This window comes from Canis aureus, chromosome 35, assembly GCF_053574225.1.
Source record: "Canis aureus isolate CA01 chromosome 35, VMU_Caureus_v.1.0, whole genome shotgun sequence".
In the NCBI taxonomy this organism is placed as follows: domain Eukaryota; kingdom Metazoa; phylum Chordata; class Mammalia; order Carnivora; family Canidae; genus Canis; species Canis aureus.
Window position 1 is genome coordinate 23,311,475 of NC_135645.1, and position 27,617 is coordinate 23,339,091.

At 39.8% G+C, this 27,617-nt stretch overlaps 3 protein-coding genes across 10 annotated transcripts in view; 1 reads left to right on the plus strand and 2 right to left on the minus strand.

Annotated features, from left to right (window-relative positions):
- The window catches only part of NXPE3 (neurexophilin and PC-esterase domain family member 3), a 47,190-nt gene extending 45,846 nt beyond the window's left edge, over positions 1 to 1,344 (minus strand). For both annotated transcript variants that reach the window (XM_077884040.1, XM_077884041.1), the window contains exons 1-2: positions 1,177 to 1,344; positions 752 to 857 (exon numbers count right to left, since the gene is read on the minus strand). The gene's annotated coding sequence lies outside the window, so the exon portion shown is untranslated. The remainder of the gene's footprint in view (positions 1 to 751; positions 858 to 1,176) is intronic.
- The window catches only part of LOC144305297 (uncharacterized), a 39,074-nt gene continuing 12,147 nt past the window's right edge, over positions 691 to 27,617 (plus strand). For 2 of the 4 annotated variants that reach the window (XM_077884043.1, XM_077884044.1), the window contains exons 1-3: positions 691 to 1,148; positions 1,967 to 2,099; positions 26,880 to 26,951. In XM_077884043.1, the coding sequence (XP_077740169.1) occupies positions 842 to 1,148; positions 1,967 to 2,099; positions 26,880 to 26,913 (474 nt within the window). In that variant the 5' untranslated portion in view covers positions 691 to 841 and the 3' untranslated portion in view covers positions 26,914 to 26,951. Of the gene's footprint in view, positions 1,149 to 1,966; positions 2,100 to 14,624; positions 15,470 to 23,151; positions 23,244 to 24,860; positions 25,308 to 26,879; positions 26,952 to 27,617 lie in introns of those variants that run through there. The other 2 variants (XM_077884045.1, XR_013372348.1) reach the window with 2 other exon arrangements.
- Positions 10,914 to 27,617, minus strand: part of CEP97 (centrosomal protein 97) — a 40,380-nt gene continuing 23,676 nt past the window's right edge. For 3 of the 4 annotated variants that reach the window (XM_077884037.1, XM_077884036.1, XM_077884039.1), the window contains 6 exons: positions 27,334 to 27,500; positions 24,847 to 25,011; positions 23,196 to 23,329; positions 20,338 to 21,112; positions 17,026 to 17,101; positions 10,914 to 15,638 (listed from right to left, as the gene is read on the minus strand). In XM_077884037.1, coding sequence (XP_077740163.1) covers positions 14,958 to 15,638; positions 17,026 to 17,101; positions 20,338 to 21,112; positions 23,196 to 23,329; positions 24,847 to 25,011; positions 27,334 to 27,500 — 1,998 coding nt within the window. In that variant the 3' untranslated portion in view covers positions 10,914 to 14,957. The remainder of the gene's footprint in view (positions 15,639 to 17,025; positions 17,102 to 20,337; positions 21,113 to 23,195; positions 23,330 to 24,846; positions 25,012 to 27,333; positions 27,501 to 27,617) is intronic. The other variant, XM_077884038.1, reaches the window with a different exon arrangement.

The following is a 27,617-nucleotide window of genomic DNA, read 5'->3' on the forward strand; positions in this document are numbered from 1 at the left end:
AAGAACATGACAGTGATGGGTCACCAAGTAAGGTCCATCCTTGGATGAAGAAGAAACACAGCAGAAGTCTGCAGGACTTGTTTCCCCTGATTCCATTTCTCTGTCATTTATCCCCACTTCACACACCCAAAGTGCTGACTCACCACCCCGGCCTTCCCTTGCCCTTCTTCCAAAGCAGCACCCCATGCTTTCACGGGAGGAGGGAATGAGAAGGAAAGAAATCAGTTAAATAAGTCAGAGGGCGGTGAATGCTGTAAGAAAAAAGTAGGGCACAGTGATAGCCTATGTTCTTTAACCTGGCATGCACATTAATATCACATTAATATCATCCTGTGAGCTTTTAACAATGCCAATGCTTAGACTAGACCCAACTAGCTGAATCAGAAGCTGTGGGATCAGGACCCAAAAAAGAGCTTTTTAAAAAGGGTCTCCAGGAAATCCCTGGGTGGCTCAGCGGTTGAGCGCCTGCCTTTTGTCCAGGGCGTGATCCTGGAGACCCGGGATCAGGTCCCGCGTCGGGCTCCCTGCATGGAGCCTGCTTCTCCCTCTGCCTGAGTCTCTGCCTCTGTGTGTGTGTCTTTCGTGAATAAATAAATAAATAAATAAAATCTTTAAAAAAAAATTAAAAAGGTCTCCACACGATCATAATATGCAGCCAAGTGGGGGAGCCACTAGTCTGGGGTGGCCAGCGGTGTTGGTAAGAGCGGGTCAGCGACGGCCTTTCCAAAAGGATGTCTGAATCGTAACTTACGCCGTGTCCTCGGGACAATCTGACGCCAGGGTGACGGGGAGAGCCACCTCACTTCGGTCGTCGGTCGGTTCCTTCATCCCCTTTCTCAGCATGCGTCAGGCCGAGGCTGTGGAGAGAAGAGGCCCAGCGCGGTCAAGGGGGCGCCGAACCCACACGCCCCACACGCCCCACACGCCGCGGAGCCGGAGCGTGCGGCCGCCTCCTCGGCGTTGTCAGGCGCTGGCGGCGCCGCCCGCCTCAAGCACACCCCAAGGCGCCCGGCGATACGCGCCCGGAGGAGGGGGAAGGCCCCGGAGCCGTGTGCTTCTTCATCTTTGGGGAACGGGCAGCCATCCTCCTGCAGGGCAAATCGGGGCAAGGGAGGAACATTTCACAGACCATTACCCACGACACTCGGGTAAGTGCTGACAGCGAGCGCCGCTTACCACCGCGCCAGCGGCCTGGGATCCCGCGGCGGGGGCCACCGGCCAGGGCGCCCACATCACACCGGCAAGGTCGCTCGCTCCGCCCCGCCCCGCCCCGCCCCGCACGACCTGAGCCCGGGGGCCCGGGGCGTCCGCGCAGGGACGCCGGGGGAGGTCGGCGCGCGACGCCGTCGCCGGGCAAGCGGCCGCGGGCCGGAGGAGGGGGCCGCGGACCTCGGCAGCAGCCCCCGCGCCTCAGGGGTCGGCGCGTGCGGAGCGGGGCTTCTCGGGCCCCCGCCCGGCGCCTGCGCACAGCCGCGCCCCCCGCGCTCCCCGCCGCGCGCAGCCGTCCGCGGGGCTCCTCCGGCCGCCGGGCATCCGCACGCGCGAGCCCGGCTTCCTGGCCCCGCGGCGCCTCCTCACCCCCGACCCCCGGCTCCGATTGGTCGAACGCCGGGAGGGGCGGGGCGAGGGCGCTGAGTGACGGCGGCGGGCGCCGGCCGCGGGGGCGGGGCCGCGGGGGGCTCCGGGGGGCTCCGGGGGGCTCCGGGGGGCTCGGCCCCGCCGCTCCCGCCCCCGAACTCCGGGCTTTCCCGGGGACCGTCTGTTCCAAGGCTTTGTTGTCGCCGCCGAGAGCGGTGGAGCCGGAGAAGCCGCTGCCCGCGCCGTCTCGGCCGTCGGGGCGGGTGTACGGTCTCCTCTGCTGGAAACAGGCGGCCTCGCGTGAGCGCCGAGCCGGCCGCCCGCCTCCGGCCTGCCTGACACCGCCCTCTAAACCGCCCGCCTTTTACTCTCCCTGCACGTCGTACAGGTCTCCCGGCAAAATGCCTGCAGACGCCCCCGCCGACCCCGACCCCGACCCCCCCCGGCCCCGCCCCCACCCCCACCCGCCGCTCCGGGGTGTCCTGGCTCGGACCTTCGTCTACGCAGAGAAACGTCCCCAGGTACGTGAATTCGGGAGCCCACAGGAGTCCTTAGGAGACAGAGGACCTGCCCCCGGAGCTGGGGGGTAATGGGGTGCATGGGACTTACCCGAGCCAAACGCAGACTCTAAAAACAGACCTACCCCCAGACCATCATCTCAAGGTTGAAGAAGAAAACTTAATACAAACCGCAATTAACCTTAATTAGTTTTGCATTGACTGACCACGGTGGACTCTGCGTGCTCACTCGGAGGCTTTCACGGCGGGACTGCACGCTTGGGTGACTAGACCCGGGGATGCAATAGAGAGTTCGTGCCTAGGGCGCTCTTCTGGAGAAGCCACTTTTCTCCTTCCTTGGGAAATTCAGCCTCCCAGGGCCCTGGCTTCGGTTCCCCCTGTGCCAGATGAGGAGCCCCACTGGATAACCGTGTGCGCTAAGTCCCATCTCCCAGACGCCCCATCGCTTATCATTCACAGTCCCGCTGCCTGGCAAGTGGCAAATGCTAAAACAGGGCCCACCGACTTGCAGGTCGTGGTTTTGGCGCACGGGAGGGACCCCCGATAACCCCATTCTCACACAGGCACTCATAACCGAGGCATTTGGGTCATCTTACATATATACAGTCATTACAGCCACAAGCAAGAATCACCAGGACCAGAGAAACCTGCCTGTCACTACCAGATACTTTATTTTTTAATTTACTTTTTTTTTTTTCAGATACTTTGTTTTTTTTTTTTTTATTGGTGTTCAATTTACTAACATACAGAATAATACCCAGTGCCCGTCACCCATTCACTCCCACCCCCCGCCCTCCTCCCCTTCTACCACCCCTAGTTCGTTTCCCAGAGTTAGCAGTCTTTACGTTCTGTCTCCCTTTCTGATATTTCCCACACATTTCTTCTCCCTTCCCTTATTTTCCCTTTCACTATTATTTATATTCCCCAAATGAATGAGAACATATAATGTTTGTCCTTCTCCGACTGACTTACTTCACTCAGCTTTTTTTTTTTTTTTGATACTCTAAAATAAGTGCAAAGTCACCACACTCCCAACAAAAAAATGCCATCATTCAGAAAATATGCAATTTGGGTCTTAGCCTGAACTGGGCCCGACACACAGCTTTGCTTCTTCCTAGCAGTGTCATCCTAGGCAAAGTACTTACCTTCTCCGGGCTCAGTTCCTCAACTGTAAATTAGGGGCAACACTACCTGCACTTAGGAATAAATAAAGTGGCAAATGAGAAATTCCTTAGCACATTGTCCCTAATCTCTCCCTCTTAAAGTCCCTATCTCAGGTTATGACACAGCATAAGGAATTTCTGAATACTACATTTATGATAATCTAACTTTGAAAGCTGGGGAAAAAATGAGGATGTGAGATTTGGTATGTCATAATACAAAACCAAAGGAACTGTTCATTGCTGACCTATCTGCAAAAAAGTTTAGATGCTAATGGTTCAAAACTCGATTTCTCTAAGCAAACAAAGCATGGGGGCACCTGGGTGGCTCAGTCAGTCAAGCATCTACCTTGGGCTCAGGTCATGATCCCAGGGTCCTGGGCCATGTCTGGCTGTCTGCTCAGCAGATAGCCTGCTTCTCCGTCTCTGCCTACTGTTCCTCCTCCTCTCTCTCTCTCTCTCTCGCTCTCACTCTCTCTGTCAAATAAATAAATAAAATTTAAAAAAAAGAAGAAAAGAAAGCATGGATCTTAAAGTTAGATAAGCAAAAAAACAAATTAAGCCTATTTCTGATGTAGCTACCTTGGGGAATGTTTACCAGCAATCTGGCTTCATCTCTGATGAAGCTTGGGGCACAAGAACTTCTGAGCCCATGTCAATTCTTGATTCAGTTCCTTTGCTTCTGAACCCTTTGAAAAAGTGTCTAAAAGCCCCTCAAATGCATTCTTCAAAATAAGTGACTACAGTCACATTAGGTACCAACCCCCCTAATCCCAAAACACCATAGACTATGAGAAGATGCTGCCAAGGGTAGGAGATAGAAAGGAGATATTTGGTGCCTGTATTAGTCTGTTCAGGCTGCCATAATAAAATGCCGTAGACTAGGTGGTCTAAACAACAGAAATTTATTTTCTCACAGTCTGGAAGCTTAAAGTTCCAGATCAAGGTGTCTGGTGATACAGTTCCTGGTGAGAGCTCTCTTATTGGCTTATAGATGAACACCCTCTCACTGTTTCCTTTTTTTTTTTTTTTTTTTTTTTTTTTTAGGAACTGTGTGAGATGCCTGGGTGGCTCAGTTGGTTATGTGTCTGCCTTTGGCTTTGGTCATGTCAAGACCCAGAATTGGGCTTGCCACTCAGTGGGGAGTCTAATTCTCCCTTTCCATCTGCCTCTCCCCCCCCCCCCACTTATGCTCTCTTACTCTTTCTCTCAAATAAGTAAAATATTTAAAACTAAATAAATAAAAATAAAAATAACTCTGTGCCATTTCATGGGTGGAGGGGCTAGGATTCAGGCACTTGGAGGCCTCAGGAGCTCTGCTGGGCAGTGCAAAGGAGTTCTCCTCCTGCTACTTCCATATCTGGTCTTTGAATTCTTCTCGCTGTGTTGATCCTCCTTCTCAGGTGGCCATAGCTCCCTCTTCTGCTGTATAGCATAGTCCTTAAACCACCTGGCCTGTTTGGCAATCTAGAACATAGCCCCAGGGAAGGTGAAGTAGCATGTTTTCTGAAATACATCCAGCTTCACCCCCATCTTGTTTCTCCATCCTCTTCCTCTTATAAGGATATCAGTCTCATTGGATTAGTGCTCTACCCTTATGACCCCTTTTAACCTTAATTGCCTCTTGCTGAGAAAGGCAGTCTCATGCATGCAGTCTTTCATAATATGACCTTGGCTTGGAACACTTCTTTACCAAGAGATGAAAGAGTCCTCCCAGCTTGTGCCAGATATTTTGCTCTATATGGGACTTTGTGTATTCCTTTATTTTGTTTAAGACACCTAAGAGTTCTTTTACCCTTCCACCATGTGAGGATACACTAAGATGGCCATCTGTGAACCAGAAAGCTACCCTCACCAGCCACTGAATCTGCTGGTACCTTGATCTTGGACTTGTCAGCCTCCAGAACTGTGAGAAACATATTTATGTTGCTTATAAGCCACTCAGTCCATAGTATTGTTCGGGCAGCCCAAATGGACTAAGACACTTATACTATACACTCAAAACAGTTTTCCAAGGTTACTTAGGTCATTTTCCTTTTTCTTAGACCATTCAGTGAATTTATGTCATACACCTAATGCTTAGATTCAGTTGTCATAGTCTATACTCCATCATAAGATCCCCTGACATCCTACTTGAAATTTCGGGGGTAAAATGTACATGTAAAAAACTTCAGTCTTTGTGTACTATTCTATTAGTTTTAAAGGTCAGTATGTGATGATAAAGAGGTCAATTCATCAAAAATATCTAACAATTGTAAATATTTAGGTATCCAACATCAGATATAATACCTAAATATATAAGCCAAATACTACCAGAACTAAGAGGAGAAATACAAACCAATATAATAATAGTTGAAGACTTTAATATTCCATTCTCAACAATGAATAAATTATCCAGAGAATCAATAAGGAAACAGGCTTAACACTAAGACCAAATGGATCCAATAGACACAAACAGAACATTCCATCCCAGAGCAGCACAACACGTTCTTCTCAAGGGCACATGGAATATTTTTAGGATAGATCATGTGAGGTCACAAAACAAGTCTCAACAAATTAAGGAAAATAAAATTACATTGAGTACCTTCCAACCACAGTGAAATGAAATTAGAATTCAATAACAGGAGGAAAACTGGAAAATTCACAAATACATGAAAATTAAGCACATTCCTGAACTACCAATTAATCAAAGAAGAAAATAAAGGGATATAAAAAACATTTTGACAGATGAAAATAAAAAGGCAAAATATCAAAATTTATGGGATGCAGCATAGTTCTCAGAATTGTCAACTATATTTAAATTTTAGAACTTTAACTTAAAAATAAAAAGCATCAGAGCAGAAGGATCTATAGTCTAAGGGGCAGAATAAAGGGGTAAAAAGGTATGCAGGGAGGGACTGATAACTGATAGATGATCAGACTTGTGAAACTACCTGGGGAAACCTTCTTAAATGTGTACAGCAAACCTAGTGAAATATCTGGAAAATGAAGAGTGGGTATATAGCAGATCACAGGACTGAAAAAAATAGGGCAGTTTTCAATTCCAAGAATTTTTTTTTAGATGCAAGATGGGGCACCCGAGTAGCTCAGTCAGTGGAGTGTCCGACTCTTGATTTTGGCTCCAGTCATGATCTTAGTATTGTGACTGTTGTGAGCTAGAGCGCCACTACTGGCGCCATGCTCAGCAGGGAGTCTGCTTGAGATTCTCTCTCCCTCTCCCTCTGCCCCTCCTCCCATTCACATGGGCAAGCACTTTCTCTAAAATAAATAAATCTTTTTTTTTAAAGATTTTATTTATTTATTCATAGAGACCCAGAGAGAGAGAGAGAGGCAGAGACACAGGCAGAGGGAGAAGCAGGCTCCATGCATCGGGAGCCCGACATGGGATTCGATCCTGGGTCTCCAGGATTGCCCCTGGGCCAAAGGCAGGCGCCAAACCGCTGTGCCACCCAGGGATCCCTAAAATAAATAAATCTTTAAAAATATATATGTAAGAATAGAAATGTAACCATGGTATAATAGTACCCTACACAGTAAAATATATTTCCTTACATAATAATGATAATGTAAAGACTGAATGTTGACTTCACTAAGATTATGGCCATTATTCATATAGAAAAAGGAAAGGAAGAAATTTGGAGGGTGGCACAGAGCCACATCCTAGGTTAAAATAAGAGGAAGTCCGCTGAAAATGTCTGTCTTAGGGATCAATTGAAAACAGTATACTGGAGTTAATACCAGAAGAGATAGCTCAGGAGTAAGGAGGGACAGGACAGGAGACTGTCATTTTCATTATTTTATTTTTTTTTCATTATTTTATTAAAATGTTCATGAATTATATTGAATTAATATCTTTTAAAGAGTAAACACTTTTTAAGTTGATGAAACAAAAAAATTAAATTTTATGATTTTTAAAAATTAAAAAAAGTTCTCAGAAGGAAGTTTATAGTGATAAATGTATATATCAGGAAAAAAGATCTCAAATAAACGGCCTAACTTTGTACCTCAAGGAATTAGAAACTCCCCCAATTTTTTTTTTAGATTTTATTTATTGATTTATTTATTCATGAGAGACACACAGAGACGGATAGAGACATAGGCAGAGGGAGAAGAAGCAGGCTCCCTGTAAGGAGCCTGATGTGGAACTCTGTCCCAGGTCCCCGGGGATCACAACTTGAGCCAAAGACTCAAAGCTCAACCACTGAGCCACCCAGGTGCCCCAAACTAAACCTAAAGTTAACCAAAGAAGGAAATAATAAAAATTAGAACATAAATGAAATAGAGAAAAGGAAAAGAAAAGATTAATGAACTGTGAGTTGGCTCTTTGGGGAAAAAACAAAACTGACAAACCCTTAGCTAGACCAACCAAGAAAAAAAGAGAAAGCCCAAATAAATAGAATTAGAAATGAAAGAAGAGATGTTACAACTGATACCAAACAAATACAAAAGATCATAAAACTACTATGAACGATTACACACCAACAAATTAGGGAACCTAGAAGAAATGGAGAAATTCCTAGAAACATATAATCTACCAAGAGTGTATCAGAAAGAAATCTGAACAGACCAGTGAGTAAGTAAAGAGATTAAATCAGTAATCAGAAACTTCCCAACAAAGAAAAGCCCAGGACCAGATGGCTTCACTGATGAATTCTACCAAATATTTAAAGAATTAATGCCAATCTTTTCAAACTCTTCCCACAAATTGAAGAGGAGGGAACACTCCCAAACTGATTTTATAAAATCAGCATCACTGATATCAAAGCCAGACACTACAAGAAAACTACAAGCCAATATTCTTAATAAATATATCGATTCACATTTCTTCAACAGAATTCTAACAAACCAATTCAAAAATATATTAAAGGGATCATCTACCACACAAAGACGGTTCAACACATACAAATCAATAAACGTGATGCATTGCATTAATAGAAAGATAAAAATAGTAAGATCTCAAAAGATACAGAAAAAGCATTTGACAAAATAGTCATCCATTTATGACAAAAATTCTCAATAGATTGACGTCAGAAAACAAAGGCCACATATGACAAGACCACAGCCAACACCATACTCAATGGTGAAAAGCTGAAAACATTTCTAGTAAGATCAGAAACAAGGGTCCCCACTCTCACCACTCCTACTCAACATAATACTGGAAATCCTAGCCAGAACAATCAGGCAGGAAAAAGAAATAAAAAGCCTCCAAATTGGAAAGAAAGAAAATTGTCTTCGTTTGCAGATGACATGATCTCATATATAGCAAATCCTAGACTCCACCAAAAAACGGTTAGAACTAATCAGTGAATTCAGTCCTGCTGCAGGATACAAAATCAGTGTACAAAAATAAGTTGCTTTTCTAGAACTAAGAACGATCTTAAAAAGAATTAAAACAATACTATTCACATAGCATCAAAAACAATAAATACTTAAGAATGAACTTAACCAAGGAGGTAAAAAGATCTTTACGCTGAAAACTAAGTCATTGATGAAAGAAATTGAGGAAGACATAAGTAAATATAAAGAAATCCTGTGTTCATGGATTGTAAGGATTAATATTATTAAAATATCTATACTACCCAGAGCCATCTATAGATTCAGTGCAATCCCTATGGATTCCAATGGTATTTGTTTTTTTACAGAAATAGAAAAAACATTCCTAAGATTTATAGAGAACCACAGGACCCAAATAGCCAAAGCTGAAAAAGAACAACAAAGTGGGAGGCATAACATTTTTTTGATTTCAAACGGTTACAAAGCTATAGTGACCAAAACAGTATAGTGCCATCAAAACAAACACATAGACCAATAGAACAGTCAAGAGTTCAGACATAAACCCTTGCATATATGGTCAACTAATATTTGACAAGAAGCAAAGAATATACAATAGGGAAAGAGTATAAATGGTGCCGGAAAAGCTGAATATTCATACTTCAAAGAATGAAACCTCCAAATTAGACCTCTCACAAAAATTAACTTGAAATAGATTCCGCTTAGATATAAGACCTGTTACCATAAAACTCCTTCAAAGCTAGGAGAATAGATCTTAAAAGCTCTCAACATATACAACTGTAAAACTAAATGAGGTGATGGATATGTTAACTAACCTTATTGTGAAAAACACTTATAATATATACATGTATCAAAGCATCATGCTGTATACCTTAAACTTACACAATATGTCAACACTTCTCAATAAAGCAGGAAAAACTTTTTAAATAAAATTGAAAAAATTGTAGCAAATATATACAATGGAATACAACTCAGCAATAAAAAGGAATGAAACATTAGATGAATCTCAGATAACTGAGTAAAAGAAACCAGACCAAATAGGAGGGGTTATGAAGGAAATGAAGACTCTTTCAAAGGTGGTAAATGTGTTCACTATCTTGATTGTTGTGATGGGTTTAATGGGCATATATATGTGTCAAAATTTATCAAATCATCCACTTTATTTTTCTAAGTAGGCTTCATGCCCAATGTGGGGCTTGAACTCACAACCCTGAGATCAAGAGTCACATGCTCTATCACATGCTCTACTAAGTCAGCCAGACACCTTTCAAACTTACTTTAAAAACATGGAGTTGACTGTGTGGCCTTTATATCTCAGTAGTTTTTTTAAAGGTACATAAATAATTTTTTATGATTCCCTGCCCTAACCAAAATTTTGGTTAGCCAACTGTATTAGTCACCTCAGGCGGCCATAACAAACTACCACTGATTGAGTGGCTTAAACGATAGAAATTTATTTTCCCCTATCTCTGGAGGCTGAAAGTCCAAGATCCAGGTCTCAGCAAGGTTGATTTATGTTGAGCTCTCTCTCTTCCTGGCTTGCAGATGGCTGCATTCTCACTGTGTCCTCAAGTGGCCTCTCCTCTGGGCACACCCAGAAAATGTCTTGCGTCTCATCCTTATCGTATACCAGTCCTATTGGATTAAGGCCCCTTTCTCATGACATTTTTTAATCTTAATTACCTCCTTGAATTTCTTATGTCCAAACACAGTCACAGTGGGAGGACTTCAACATATAAATTTTAACAGTAGATACAATATGGTCCATAACATCAATCAACTACAGGTCCCAACTATGTCAAATGAGAGGGCTTGTGCTCTACTAACTCATTCACTCCCTAAACACTCTCAGCACCATTTCAATAGCACCTGGCAATGTCATCTGTGCTCTCTGAGGGGTATCTGCTCTTCTCTACCCATTACCTGGAAATAATGAAACCTATACTAAATAAAACTATTAAATCAGCATTTCTCTCATTTCATATCCATTACCATAAGGCTACACCTATTTCAGTGTAAACTCATTTATATAACAATACTCTAGAACTTCCTTAGAATTCTATCTGCAGGGATCCCTGGGTGGCACAGCGGTTTGGCGCCTGCCTTTGGCCCAGGGCGCGATCCTGGAGATCCAGGATCGAATCCCACGTCAGGCTCCTGGTGCATGGAGCCTGCTTCTCCCTCTGCCTGTGTCTCTGCCTCTCTCTCTCTCTCACTGTGTGCCTATCATGAATAAATAAAAATTAAAAAAAAAAAAAAAAGGAATTCTATCTGCAATTTGTTCTGGATTTTAGTTACCCATTAATTGCAAACACAATGAGTATCAACTATTACTACTAATCACTGTAATAAACAGATGAATCACTGAAACAAATGTACAAACTTTTTTATTAGAGACTCAAATACAAATTAAGTACAATATAAAATATTAAGCCTTCATAAAACAGACCATAACCACTTTAAATCACCTATTTCTAAAACAAAACTAAAGAGAAATCTAGAAATAGTCCAAAATCAAATTACTTTTAAATACTTATTATCAACATCAAAATTATTACAAAATGCTCAAAGAAATTTAATTAAAAAATGAACAAAGCCACTAGAGAGATTCCTGCTATCTACTAAAATCAATTAAGGAATTAAAATTTAGTATGATTTCTATTCATTCACAAATAAAAAGCACCTCATTTTAAAAAGACAATTATCTGCTTCACTCCAAGGTTGTGAGAACTGTTTACTTGACTTTTAATTTTAATATGGCACAACAGGTTTGACCAGTGTAAGCAATAGAACTAAAAATATTTAAATGTTCTTTACAGACATAAAGAACAAAGGGATCTGTTTTGCTTTAAGAACAAAGGGATCATATATTTAAAAGTTAAAACATTACAATATCATTAATAAGGTACATAGTAAAATAAAAATATACATTAAAAATTAAGTCTTTTTCTTTTATTGAATGGGAACCTGATCAGACTCATGTTATACTTTCCCTTTTAACTCTGGAAAAAAAAGTTTTATATTTCATATTATTGTTATAAATCCAATTCTAAGAATCTGCACCCAAAAAAGTACCAAGGAAATAGTATAATATCTTAAGCTTATATTGTATCTGAAAATACTTATAAAAAGTGGAACCAGACTTGTATTAAGTAGATAACAGGAAAATACTATTACAGTGTTTACATATTTAAAATAACCCAAAACAAAAATAAAAGTCCACACTCAAGAATGGCACCCCATTGTTCAAGAATAAAAGTTCTTTGCATATATGCAAACCAGTGTGTGGCTAAATGTTTTCCGAAAACATGCATATTATGAGGCCTTGCATAATTAAGCTTATAGAACCAAACTATATTGTATTTATATCAACTGACATGATTGGACATTTCTGCACATCAAGAGAGTTAAAGCTCTGGTATCTGTTGTTCTTTAAAACTGAAGATGAAATTCAAACTCAGGATTTCACTAGAAATTTTAGGTATCTCAGCAACCTCTTATACTTCCTGTCGTGAAATAAATGGATTCCAAGATGCAATTATTCTTTTAAATTTTTAATTCCTATAAGTGCTCTTTAAAATCATTTTAAGTAAAAATCACATTTCTTGGAGAAAATTTCCTCAGAGTTCTGAATGACTTAGTCATTTTCTACAAGCAGTCTTTTTGCTCCAAGTGGTAGAGTTCTAGCTCTGTCAGAAGTTTTTTTATTTTTCTTCTTTTGAAGAAAATGAAAAATGCACAAAGATGTTCCTACTGACTCACTAAATATAAAACTAATAGTGTATAATAACAAATTTTGGAATGCAATAACTTTTAAGTTTTCACAGTTTATTACTACTAACTAGGTATAACATCAGGCAAGTCACTTTATTTCTCTGTACCTTAGTTTCATTTTTAAAGCAAAGAGATTAAAATAGATAATCACTAAGATTCCTTCCAATTTTTCCATGGTAGGATTCTGTGCTTCTGGAGGAATATCTCATTGATATATTGAATTTTCTATGTACCAAGAAAACTGATATAAACTAAAATAGCACAGCTAAGCTAATCCTCTCCCGTAGGAAAAAACACAAGGACCACGTAAACCTCAAACTTCCCAAACTTTACTAGACCCATTCTCTCTTTAGCCAAACCAATGAGTAGCCCATGACATAACACCAAATATCTTAATTACATAAGTTATTTTAAATTACGCTGTAAACCTATTAAAATATATTAAGCCTATGCCACAATTTTCTTGTATTCTAATTTACATTATTTTCATTCTATTTACATTCAAAATAATCTGTACAGTTAAGGTAGGGAGCGCTACTTAGTATTCTTGCACTTCAAAACTCTAGTAAGGTGAAATCAAATGAAGAGCAGAATATTAACTATTATCATAATCTGCCAATTTTAAAAGTACACTAATACCATTTATGGGCTAGAAAAACAAGCCAAAGGTAAAAAAGGAAATCTGGCTGACAAATGCTGATGTTCAATGAATTTAGTTGTGTTTTGCCATTTCTTAGAAAAAGAGGGGGAAGATATCAGCAGAAACCTATTTAGGCAATACTGAACCGTGACATTTGAAGAACTTTTATGAGAAATTAATGTACCATAAAACAGTACTTTGGTATTAGTGCAGAGCAAGTTGGGGTTTTTTTTGTGTCTAACTATGGGCAGCAAATGAGGCACTTAATTGTAAAATAGAAAAATAGGGTATATTTAAGAAGAAATTCAAAATCATTCATAAAAGATTAGCATTATTCAAAAAGTAAAAAATTCTATTTGTATTTAACATGCATTCAACGTTACACATGCTTCATTTGGGAAAATTCTGAGTGTAAGACGGCTGTTTCATTTATAAGTGACAGAAAATAGTTCCTTTTAAAGAAACTCTAGATTTCTGAGAATGAAATCCAAGTCTTCTCAACCTGAGTGCTACATATTTATAAACCACAAAAAATGCATCTTACCCATGCTGGAGAAATGTTTCTAGCTATCAACAAAGTATAACATGTGATCCCTGACTTTTCTTGAAGGATCAAAAGTTTTTATTTTATAGAACTTCAAAGAAAGGGATCTAGTGACTGTAACAGAAAAATGAATAGATATTTAGCACCTAAATTTAGAGAACACTTAAGTATTGCCATAGTTTTAAATAGTTGTATGTCCAGAGATCAGGGGAAATCAGCTATGCATTGTTCAATGATACCATAACATTCTCAAAGATTAATATATCAAGCTTCCTTGATTTGCAAATGCATCCATCTCTAACGTTCAAACACAGTATTATCATTTCTTCCTGAAGTTACAGATATATATTCTCCCTAACAAGAAATAAGTGAGGTTTATTTTTTCTTAACCACCGTTAAATTCTCTTCCAAATGTGGCACTTTTTCAGAGATTTGGATAGAAAATAGTCCTTTAAAAAAGTCATTCATACTCTACCACTAATATTTTAAATGTCCTTCACTGTGAGGTCAGAGGTCAAAAAATGAAGTAAATGGCCACAGACCTGCTGAAATACATAAGCAAATATAAAGCAGGGTCAGAGAAGATGAACATATGGTAATTTCTCGCAATATGTTGGCACATAAATGCTTATCTGTAGGGTAAAAAAAGCACTGAATGAAATGATAACGTCTGCTGTGACATTATTTCAAGCAAATGGAGTCTAGCATCTGCTTCCTTCACATCTGAGAGAAATATTCTAGTACTGCCTCTTTAAGTAAGCTTTATTTTAATTCCAGATGGAACACTTTGCTTCATATGTTAAAACTGCTACATGACATTAATTAAAGTTTTCCATGAGACAATTGTATTCATTTCCTCTGAAACATCCTAAAATCTTACCTTTTCTATCTGCTGATCAGAAGGCTTTCCTTACTCATAAGGGAGAAAAAAAAGGCTTAAAAATATATGTTCTCATTCCAAGGAGGCTGGAAAATTTCTATAGTTCACAGTCCTGGTATTTGTCATCTACACTCACTTTAACAAATTGCATTCCTTACTACATAATTATTTTACTGACATACAGAAAAATCTAAATTATCTTATTTATATCTTTAAGGTAAATTCTTCTATTTTCTTGAAGATACTCTAGTTTATTTTTGAAAGGAAATGAGTACATTAAAAAACACGAACACTGTTGATGCAATTCAGTTGTTAGGAAATAAAGTGCATATAGCTTTTAATATAAATATTGTTCGATAGATTACAGCTAATAGCTAATAAAATCAAAATGAAGATTCAGCCCAGTATCTAAAATATGGAAAACATGAGACAAGAATACAAATTCTATATAAATAGTAACAAAAATGGGGGTGATATCGCCTTAAAAAAAAAAAAAAAAAAAAAAAAAAGGCAACCGAAAATGTTTAGAGTTAAATAGTAGATTCTGCTTCCCAAGCAACAACCAGATATGCTACACGGTAATACCAACATGCAATACCTGAAATGTGGAATCACAGTCTGACTGTTGCCCTTGAACGTCAGCATTTAATTTACAATTTTCTGGTGCCTGGCTGATTTCATCTTGCAAAGTAGGAGATATGCCATGAGGATCACCTACAGAAGCACCTTCAGACAAGGCATCCAACTTTTCAGGGGAGGGAGCTATGTGAAGCTTACTGTCTCCTGCCCCTTCATCAGAATTTGTCCTCTCATCAGCATCTTCCAGCTGTTGAACTGAAGTTAAATACTGCTCAAGTAGACTATTATCCTGCTCAGTGTTAAAGCTTTCCTTACTCCATTCACCGTGTTCATCACTGACATCCCCTACACCTGACTCTTTACCATATCTGACTGTGTCAATGGAATTCCCCATTATGGAACTTTCACTGCCTTCTGTGGAACTTTTTTCAAAATCCAAAGAATCCTGCAAACAGTGAACTTGCTCTGTTAGGGAAGAATGAAAACCAGAGTCTGGAAATTCTGGTAAGGATTTCTCTTGAGGGGCCTCATCAGGAGCAATGAACCGCTCCTGACTTTGGGTGAATAACGGAAGTTTAGGTGGTACTAGGGTACTTGATATAGGAGGAACATCAGTATGCCAGGAACTGAGACGCTGATCCACCATCTGCTGCCAAGCTTGCAGAGACCTTACCTGCAAACCAAAGGATATAGTTTTATTTATAAAATAAAAATCATGCCTGTTTTACAATGTTCTTTAAACTTTTTTCCCAACACTCATGGAGTTGGTAAATGGCAGATGGGACAACTGGAGTTAGAAATGGCCTGACTCCCCTTTTCCCCTCCACAGCACTCCCGGCGTAAACCAAACTGGCACAAGCGACTCACATCCTTGGTAACAAAAGGTCCTAACCAAGAGAGTCAGGATGGGCCAAAGAAATTCTCTTGTTGCCACTGGAAAAACTATCAGAAGCACAAGAGTCTGTGACCAACGGGTCAATAATGTACTCAATATAAACTAAAGTCTTTTGAATAAGACAGATTAGAGCCCATAAGTAGATTCTCTAAAATAAAAATCTCATTGTAGATACCCATTTAGGATAGAGTTTTTAAATATTATCTAACATATAGCATATAGAACTCTACAATATCCCAAAATGCCCTGGGTTCTTGATAATATGACCTTTAGATTTTTAAAGTACAATTGAAATCACACAATTTTACAATTAAATCTGCAACAACAAAGCAATATGTAGAATTTTGTAGTTTCTCTTTGACTACCCAAATAATTACTGATAGCAGTTTGGTGTGGGTCCTTACAGACCTCTCACTGTGTTTTCAAATACACACGGAGTTTTAAAAATCAAGCAGAATCTTAAGTGCTGGCAACTTGCTGTTATTAGAGATCTTTCCACATCAGTCCATACTGTTACCTTATTCTTTTTAACTGTTCCACAATGTTCCATGATGTTGTTATTCTATAATTTATTTAACCACCCTCCCTAGTTACTTAAAAATCAGTAACTATTTCTTAATTTTGTAGGTAAAATTCTGTAATAACAAGTTGTTTTATAAAGATATTTCCAAGATATTACTGTCAAAAAATATTTGAGGAGATAAAATAACAGTAAAACTGATTGTCTGAACTATCCCTAAAGTATGTTATTACAGAATTTAAGCTCTCTCTCGCAAGAAGTCACACGCACTTTTTAAGACATGCTTATCATAGCCATCCTACACCATTTCAGTCACTTTTCATTCAAATATTCCCAAAAGGTAAAACAAGATAGATGGCTACATGAAACTTTGAGTTTTTTCTACCTATTGGGAAGGTCTGACAACTTCCCTCATTTTAGTCACTTTCCTTCATCTTTACAGTTCTTTATTTTTCTGGTTAAAATTATGAAAATATTTTTCTTTAGATTAAATAAAATGTAACAAAATTCACTGTCCTGGTTCAGAGTTAGTGGCAAAGAACATAGACCACACCCTTAATATGCCTGACCACTCTATGATTATCTCAATAAATCTAGAATTTTTCTTGGTTCACACATTAGGTAAATCAGCAGGAATGGGTTTACCTGGTTCCAGAGGAATCTGACAGCCTCTTCTTGCACAAATTTTTTAATACGTTCTTCATCTCTTTCTTTTCTTAATCTACAATAATTCAAAATCCATTACTGACACAAGGAAGGTGCTTTGACTTGTGCCTATTGTTAAAACTAATAAATCTATGTGCTGTAAAGAGATTAATAGTCCAATAACATCCTTTTCCACTTTTATTTATTTTTTTTTTAAAAGGAAAGATTTCTTTTTTTTTCTTTTTTTTTTTTTTAATTTTTTATTTATTTATGATAGTCACACACACAGAGAGAGAGAGAGGCAGAGACACAGGCAGAGGGAGAAGCAGGCTCCATGCACCGGGAGCCCGACGTGGGATTCGATCCCGGGTCTCCAGGATCGCATCCTGGGCCAAAGGCAGGCACCAAACCGCTGCGCCACCCAGGGATCCCCCTTTTCCACTTTTAGACTACCTAAGCTGAAACTTAGAGTAGCTTCCCTCTCAAGTGGAAGCTATTTTGAGACACCTGGCTGGCTCAGTCACAGAGCATGTGACTCTTGATCTTGGAGTCATGCGTTCAAGCCCCACGTTGGGCATGGAGCTTACTGAAAAAAAGAAGAAGCTATTTTTTTCATTTATACAGCAGGCTCAGAAGATAGCTTCTCATTGCTGTCAATAAATGTTTTTTGCCTTCCTCTTTGAAGAACTCCTGCCATCCTATAAATTTCTCCAAATTCTTTTTCAAGTACTGGCCTCTCCCAGAATCTGCCCGCATTCACTGAAATCTCAGCACCAGTCTCTCTCTGCTTCATTCCCATCATCAGTTCTGGAGACCTCAGCATTCACATGGATGATCTGACAATAATCCACCCCATGTCATTCTTTCTCAGTCTCACTCTTACTTTTTTTTTAAGATTTTATTTACTTATTCATGAGACACACACTGAGAGAGGCAGAGACACAGGCAGAGAGAGAAGCAGGCTCCATGTGGAAGCGTGATGTGGGACTCGATCCTGGGACCCCAGGATCACACCCTGAGCTGAAGGCAGATGCTCAACCGCTGAGCCACCCAGGTGCCCCTCATAGTCTCACTCTAGACCCAATCATTTTGACTACACCATTTTCAAGAACAATTTCAAGCACCCACACAAACCTCCCATCCTTCCAGTTCACTTGCTCTTGCACCCCCCTCCCCGCAACAATGTAGACATCCAGTCTTCATCCAGGCCTCCAAACCAACGATCCCCACCTCTTCCTGTCTTTCCTTTTACCTTCTTTAAATTCCAAGATCCACTGTTGTAATTATCCCCTCCCAAATCTCTTCAGCTCCTTTGCCCTTCCCTCTCCCCCTGACATACTCACCTGGAAACAAACCCATTCCTGGAGGGATCAAGTTAACCATGTCCAAATTCGAATAGAACAGCTGAGAGTTGATGATCTAACTCATACAACCCGACCTATTGTTTTGCACTTTAGTTTTTCCTCATACAGTCTAATAATCCTCCACTCTCCTTCTAGGTTCACTTCTAAGATGAATACCTTACCCCTCACATCTTTCATAAACCTTCTACACTCTCACCCCCCTCCTCATTTTCAAATGTTGACCAAGTCTTCTGTTTCATTGAAAAAAGAGAAGCATTCATCCGACAGAACTTGCCCTTTCCCCCCATCAAGCCCATCACCTTACCTGCTTCTGCTGTCGCTTCTACCTCAGGCCACTCCCTCTCCTCCTGCACTGGATCCCTTCTTTGACCTTCTCAAGAACTTCAACTTCATACTTCTCCTTTCTTTCCTCTGCACCATCAGTTTTCCCTTCTTTATTGAATCAATTCCATCAACACATAGACATGTTCTACATCTCCCATCTTTAAAAAAGAATCTTCCTTAACTCCAGATTCTCCTCCAGCAACATACCCCAAACAGGGTCCCCCCCCCCAAAAAAAAAAGAACAAGCTACACTCACTCATCACCCCTCCACTATTCAATGCATTCCAAACTGCCTGATTCCACTATTCACTGAAGCTGCTCTTAGGAAATTCACTGGGCAGGAAAGGGTTAACTCAGCAGGCTTGGTGTGTTCAAACCCTACACATTCCAACAAGAAGACAGGCTTCGACCGTCTCCCCGACATGACTGGACATGACATCCAAGCCCATGGAATACCCTGCTTGATAAGAGTATCTGTGAATGTGGGGTTTGGGGCCAAACTAGATAGTTTACGCTAAAAGTCATTTTGACTACATTGAATACGTGTTTTGTTCACCTAGAGCCCTGATACAGACACTGTTATCAGTCTGACTCTGGGTAGGAGCTAAGTAGTTAGGTCAGTCATACGGGTACTCCATAAAAACCCTGCATGTCAGGGCTTCAGTGAGCTTCCCTGGTTGGCAATACTTCTGCGTTGTCACACGTCACTGCCAGGAGACTCAAGCCCTCTCTATACAACACCACTGGAAGAAGACACCTAGAAGCGTGTGCCTGCTCTCTGGACTCTGCCCTAAGCACCTTTTTTCTTTGCTGACTTTGATCTGTATCCTTTCACTGTAATACACCATAGTCATGAATGGAATGGCTTCCCTTAGTTTTGTGAGTCTGTTTAGCAAATCATCAAACCTGAGGATAGTCCCAGTACAGTCACCAATAATCTCCAGCTTCTAAATACATAATCCTCTGTCGTCCCTACAGTACCTCTCTTCTCTCCCAGAACATTTCCCTATCAAAATGGACACACACACTCTCTCCATCATCCTATCACACTGGTTGTCCCTTCTCAGTCTCTTTTACTGCCTCCTCCCTCCCACTTGATAATGTTAATAAATATTGCTAGTTGCAATACTCAAAATAAATTTATGAACTCCTAACTTTCCTGGCTGGAAGTCAGTAAAATGCGAGTCACAGAAGTGAGGAATAACTCCTACCATTGCCCCAGAATTTTAGTCCCTTTTAAATCCCCACTCCTTACTTTAATTCTATGCGCCTACTGGGTTCTATGTAGACTTTCTCATCTTCTCATTCCTATACTTAATCAGTTTTTCCACATTTTCTGTACCTATGTTTAAGTTTATAAATATCTATAAGACAAGCAATTGTCGACATGTATTGCTGTGCTGCATCAATGCACCAACTGCCATGCTTGCAGTGTTGATGTGAAAGGCAGTTTCTGTCCTCAAGATGCTTTCAGTATGTTATAGGAGACAAGGAAACCAAGAATGGCAACACAGGATGAAGTGTCCTGACCACAACAGCAATGGTTCAGCGCTCTGACTGAACTGTAACATTCCGACACTCTCAAATCAACAAGACAGCACCTAACCAAGGACTTTTGACCTACCTCCTTATTTCATCAGTTAAGCAAACAATGTGTTCCTGCATTCTGCGCAGCCGAATTTCATGACGCACATCTTTAGCTTGGGGGTTGTAGTTCCTGGCATAAAAGCCCCGCCAACAGGCCTGAAGTTTGGTGGCTGCTTCATTCAACTTTTGAAGTGCAACTTTATCTTGTCCCAAAGCAACAGATCTCTGGGTTAAAACTCCACAGGCAAGTCTCTCTGAAGCTGATTGAGACATGGTTTCTTCATGATCTGGCTGTGTATGGAAGACACTGTGTCCAACTGACTCAGGAAAAGATGTAAGACTGTGGGTGTCATCCTTCAAGACAGCACTAGTTACTGTTGGCTCTAGACAAGGTAATAGTCCACCCTTCTCATTTACCTCTGTGCTGATGACACTTTCCTTCATTTGAACAGAATTCTCATTTGTAGTCCAAAAAGCCTTCTCCTCTTCCTTATTAAAGTCCTGGTGTTCCAGCCCTTTCACAGATTCATCTCCAACACCATCATCTTCTAGGCCCAAGTTAATGCCTTGTAGCCTCAGCTCAACTGTAGGTGATACTGGAGAGAGTCCTGATGCAACTGGCATAAAAGTAGACTCTGAAGAGAGAAGACTACAGTTTAACTTGTCCTCATCAGTCTGTATGTCTTCCAAGTGCAGGTCATTTCGAGAATATCTTGTATTGTGTGCAGAGGCTGGAAAGTTATTCTTAACAGCATATAATTGATCATCATTACTGTTAATCCCAACCCAAGAATTGACTTGGATGACAGGCTCTAGAAGAATCAACAAAGTGTCATTGAAACTACTAAATATTTAAAAGTGTTTCTATAGTTGTATCTTTGTAATGAAATCTAACCCCTAAAATACAGTAAAATGCAATAAAATGCTTTGGTGATTTCCTCCAATATGCCTAAAACATCAAACCAAAGACTTTTTAAAAAGTGAATTCTTTTTTTTTAAGATTTTATTTATTTACTCATGAGAGACACAGAGAGAGAGGCAGAGACATAGACAGAGGGAAAACAGGCTCCCTGTGGAAGCCCGATGCAGGACTCAATCCCAGGAACCTGGGATCACGACCTGAGCCAAAGGCAGATGCTCAACCAATGAACCACCCAGGAGCCCCAAGAAAATGAATTTTTGCAATAATCTTAGAATAATTAAAGTATCAGGTCAATACAAAAGGTAGCAACTCTCTGAATGTTTTTTAAAAATTAGAAATAAAGCACAGTGAAGGAAACAATCAACAAAACTAAAAGGCAACCTACAGGACTGGAGAAGATATTTGCAAATGACATATCCAATAAGAGGTTAGTATCCAAAATATATAAAGAACTGATACAACTCAGGCAGCCTGGGTGGCTCAGCGGTTTAGCCCTGCCTTCAGCCCAGGGCATGATCTGGAGATCGAAGATTGAGTCCCGCGTCAGGCTCCCTGCAGGGAGCCTGCTTCTTCCCTCTGCCTGTGTCTCTGCCAATCTCTCTCTCTCTCTCTGCATCTCTCATGAATAAGTAAATAAAAATCTTAAAAAAAAAAAAAAAAAAAAAGGAACTGATACAACTCAATAGGCCAAAAATAAATAATCCAATTAAAAATCAGAAGACACGAATAGACATATCTTCAAAGAAAGCATCCAGATGGCTAACAAACACAAGAAAAATGCTCAATATCACTCAAATCAAAACTACAATGAGTTATCACCTCACAACTGTCACAACTGTCAGAATGGCTAAAATCAAAAACACGAGAAACAACAACTGATGGCAAGAATGTGGAGAAAAAGGAACCCTCATGCACTGTTGGTGAGAATGCAAATGGTGCAGCCATTGTGGAAAATAGAATGATGTTCCTCAAAAAGTTAAAAATAGAACTATCCTATGATCCAGTGATCTAACTACTAGGGATTTACCCAAAAAATACAAAAAATGGGATGCCTGAGTGGCTCAGTGGTTGAGCATCTATCTACCTTTGGCTCAGGTCATAATTCCGGGGTCCTGGGATTGAATCCCTCATCAGGCTCCCCATAGGGAGCCTACTTCTCCCTTTGCCATGTCTCTGCCTCTCTGTCTCTCATGAATAAATAAATAAAATCTTAAAAAAAAAAAAATACAAAAACACTAATTCAAAGGGACACATGCACTCCTCTATTTACTGCAGCATTATTTATAATTGCCAAATTATGGAATAGCCCAAGTGTCCATCCATAGGTGAACGGATAAAGAAGCTATGAGATATATGTATATATACACATACACACAATGGATTAATATTCAGGCATTATAAGGAATAAAATCTTGCTGTTTCCAACAACAATGGATGGATCTAGAGAGTATACTGCTAAGTGAAATAAGTCAGAGAAAGACAAATACCACATGCCACTCATATGTGAAATTTAAGAAATGAAACAGATGAGCAAAGGAAAGAGAGAGAACGAGACAAACCAAGAAACAAACTCTTAACTATAAAGAACAAACTGATGGTTACCAGAGAAGAAGTGGGTGGAGGGATGGGTCAAATAGGTGATGGGGATTAAGGAGGGCACTTATCAAGATGAGCACTGAGTAATGCATAGAATTGTTTAATCACCGTATTGTACAACTGAAACTAATATAGCAATGTGTGCTAACTATAACCGGAATTAAAGTAAAAAACGTTAAAAAGTTACCAGTGACAAAAATAATAATAAATACTTTAAAATATAGTTTTACATGTATGTCTGTACATATACATACATATAAGACCTAAATGTTCACTTAACAAACCAAAAATTATGAAAATATGTACTTTTTTCTGTTTTATGGTACTCAACAGATTGAACTTGGAGAAAAAGGATCAGAGATCAGTTAATTTCATACCGCTTTCCTGGACTATCTGGCCATCTTGAACAGGGCTTGAATGCTCAGGTACAAGGGGTGCTTTTGTTTCAACAGGAGCAAGAGGAGCTAGCTCTTCACTCTGGCTTTGGTTCATCAACTGTCTCTGGTGAAACCTAAAAACCAATAATCTCTGATGTCATTTAACACAAACCACAAATACAAAGTTTTCCTGCTTCTTATATAATACTGTCAAAAAGGTAGACATTTACAAGTTTTCAAAGTAGTTATCTTTAATCACCACCAAATTACAAAGTCTCGTTTGAAAGCATTGGATAGTAAGGTTAAGAAACTTATTTTTTTTTAAAGATTTTATTTACTCATGAGAGACACATGGAGAGAGAGGCAGAGACACAGACAGAGGGAGAAACAGGCTCCATGCAAGGAGCCTGATGTGGGACTTGATTCCGGGTCTCCAGGATCACACCCTGGGCTGAAGACAGCACTAAACCGCTGAACCACCTGGGCTGCCCAAGAAACTTATTTTTAACCACAATCACATAGACACATACGTGCGTAAACACTCAAAGGCAGGATCTCTGATAAAAAGAAGTGATCTAGCTTCACTTCTTAATGTTAGTATTAAAAAATCCATATGAGGTTTCACTCACATGTGGAATATAAGAAACAGCGCAGAGAATCATAGGTGATGGGAGGGAAAACTGAATGGGAAGTCATCAGAGAGGGAGAAAAACCAGGAGAAACTTTTTTTTTTTTCAAGATTTTATTTATTTATTCACAAGAGACAGAGAGAGAGAGAGAGAGAGGCAGAGACACAGGCAGAGGGAGAAGCAGGCTCCCTGCAGGGAGCCTGATGTGGGACTCAATCCGGGATCTCCAGAATCACGCCCTGGGCTGAAGGCAGGCACTAAACTGCTGAGCCACCCAGGGATCCCCCAAGAGAGACTCTTAACTATAGGAAACAAACAGAGTTGCTGCAGGGGAGGGAGATAGAGGGGTAAATAGGTGACAACTATTCAGAAAGGCGTGTGATGTGATGAGCACTGGGTGTTGTACACAACTGATGAATTATTGAACACTACATGTGAAACTAATGATGTACTATATGTTGGCTAATTTGATTTAAAAAAATAAAAATGAAAGTAAAATAAAAAACTCATATGAAACACCTACATTAAAGGGCAAATATATATTTTTTAAAAATCCCAGTGTCAGGGCACCTGAGTGACTCAGTTCGTTGAGTGACTGACCCTTGATTTTGGCTCAGGTCATGATCTCAGGGTCATGAGATCAAGCCCTGAATTGGACTCCATGTGCTCAGCACAGAGTTTGCTCCAGATTCTCTCTCTCTCTCATTTTCTTCCTCTGCCCCTACCCCTACTCATGCTAATAAATAAAATATAAAAAAAAAAAAAGAAAAAGAAAATCTCAGGCTCCTCCTATACTGCTTGACTCTCACTACTCAGGAAATTAACATTGCAGCTGCTGCAGAGCAAGCTTGACGGCACTGCATGGTTTAGTTCCCCAATAGGACTGCTGCAGTGACAAGGGGTCCCAGTGCCCAGAAATGGGGGTCATAGCACTTCATTCAGTCCTACTTAACCCATGCAGGAAAGACTCAGAATTATTTTCACTTATGATTTCCTCAGCTGCTATAAATAAAGAGGCTTACCTCTGTTTGCTCAGAATCTTCTCTAGTTTGGCATCCTCTGCAGTTTGAAGACCCAGCGTGGAAGTGAGAGGACAGACTGTAGCCAGATACTGGACAAGCTGGATATGCTGGCCTGGCCGATATGCTCTCCCCTTGCCTTGACTATAGAGCCATTCAGCTTTCAAGCTGGATTTGGAGAACATACAGTAGAGGAGATGACATCAGCATAGACAAGATATATTTTGAAGCAACAATGATCTTCCTTCTTAATTTACAGCATCACTGGATGACTTATAAATAAAATTCAGTTAAGTTTTAAAAAAAAATCTTTCCAAAAAAAAAAAAAAAATTCTTTCCTTCTGATTCACTCCTTTTACCCTTTATAATGTTTTAAACCTTTTTCTTGCTTAGGGGGCACTTCCACAGAGTTGCATTCATTGTGCTAAATATTTTTAAATTATTTTCAAAGAATCAATGACTATTTTCTCTCTTCACTATCAAACTAAAGTACTTAAATACATCAATTACATTTAAATCCAAAGTTCATGACAGTTAAAAGAAATGCTAATTGGTCACAGCTGGAGGATGCTAGTGAACCATCAACTCATCATTTTTATTTATTTATTTTTAAAATATATTTATTTATTCATTAGAGATAGATAGATAGACAGACAGACAGAAGGATAGACAGAGAGAGAGGGAGGGGCAAAGACATAGGCAGAGAAAAGCAGGCTCCATGCAGGGAGCCCCATGTGGGACTCGATCCTGGGCCTCCGGGATCATGCTCTGAGCCAAAGGCAGACACTCAACTGCTGAGCCACCCAGGCGTCCCTAGTATTGTAATTATTTCATTAAGAGCCCTTATCTTTTAGAGATATATGCTGAAATATCCACAGTTGAAATTACATGTAGTTTGAGATTTGCTTGAACATAATATAGAAGAACAGGGAGTGGATGAAGGTACAGATGACAAGGTACAGATGAGTTGCAAACTGTAGAAGTTGGATAATGGATTCATGGGAAGTCATTACATTACTGTTTACTTTTGCATATATATTTCCATTTTTTTTAAATTTTATTTATTCAGGAGAGACATAGGCAGAGGGAGAGGCTCAACTTGAAGTTGAGGTTGGATCATTTTGGTATTCTTTTTCTATTTTTATAGCATTAACTCAGCATTATAAATAGTTTGAAAATTACTTTCAACCCACAGCCCTTTACTTGGACTTTGATATTAAGTTATCGACATCATACGAACTCTACAGTTCAAAACTGTCAAGCCACCCAAGTTCTATTATGGACTAAAAAAAAACTGGACCATTAATAACTGGTAAAATCATGCGAGAGTCATGGTGTAAATAAAATAAAATGAGATTAGTTTTACGTGATTTGCCAATATCACAAGAAAGGAAAAACTTTTCCACAATGAGATATGAAGCATGCCTAGCTGATTAACTGATATCATGAACTCTCAAACTTAGTCTAAGGATAAAAATTTTATTCTACCTAATAAAAATAATTTGAAGTATTTCCTCCATGAACGAGTCCATGTATTAAATAAAGATCAGGGCGCCTGGGTGACTCAGTCAATAAGCGTCCAACTTTTGATTTCCGCTCAGGTCATGATCTCAGGGTTATAGGATCAAGCAAGCCTTGCCCTTGGCTCCACAATGGGTATGGAGCCTGCTTAAGATTCTCTCTCCCTCTGCACTTCCTCCCACCCACACTCACTCACTCTCTCCCTTTGGACTGACATTTGGGTTGTTTCCAAATGTACCAAATAGCTCTGAAATGTTTGCAGCTATTATGAGTAAAGCTACTAAGAACATGCTTGTGTATGTCTCTTGGGACACATAAGCACCTATTTCTGTAGGGTATATACCAGAAGCCAGATTGCTAGGTCATACAGTATTTGCATATTTAGCTTCACTAAATATGCCATTTTTTCAAAGTAGTTGCACCATTTACACTCTGAGAACAGAGTACGAGAGTTCCACATACTCATACTCCACATACCCATCAACACTTAATATTGTCTGTCCTTTTAATTTTAGCTACTCTGCTGGAAGTTGGCTGAAAACTCCCTAGTAACCAGGAAAAAAATAATCTTTCTGAACCATCAAAAAGTGAGTACATTAATTATCTGAGACTCTATACAGCATCCATATAATTTCAACAGAAAATACTCTAAGTCCCGCAAACTACTTAACAAAAGAACTTTCAGAAATCAAATTCTTAAAAAAAAAAAAAAAAAAAAGAAATCAAATTCTTATATGTTGGGCATTAAGTTAAACTCACTAAACCCTACCTCTCGGGCTGATATTGATCTTATTTTTTCTTGGAAAGGATAGAAAATCCTAAATGACCAGTATATAGTTTCCTATATGATTGCATTAATAATCTTAATTTATAAATACACATTAAAAAAATATTCAGTTTATTAATCTGTAGTAAGCAGTCTTTTCAAAACAACCATGATAAATGTGATGTTAAAGAGGTCATGTTCACCTTTCCTTCTGAGAAATCACATATCCATCTAGGACTCTGAGGTTTAAGCACCAGCTGACGATGTATGGCCGATAGTCAAACCCTGGAATGGATGGTGTTGCCATCACACAAGGATTGTTCATGATCGACAACTGTTCCAATTCAGTTAAGGATGCCAAAAAAGAGATCTGGAACAAAGGATATCTTTGTTGAATGAAATGGACTATTTAGTATCAAGCACAGGGCTTCCTTTGAGTACATATCTTTGGTAGTTTGAGAATGTAACAATTTCCCTCTTGTTCTGA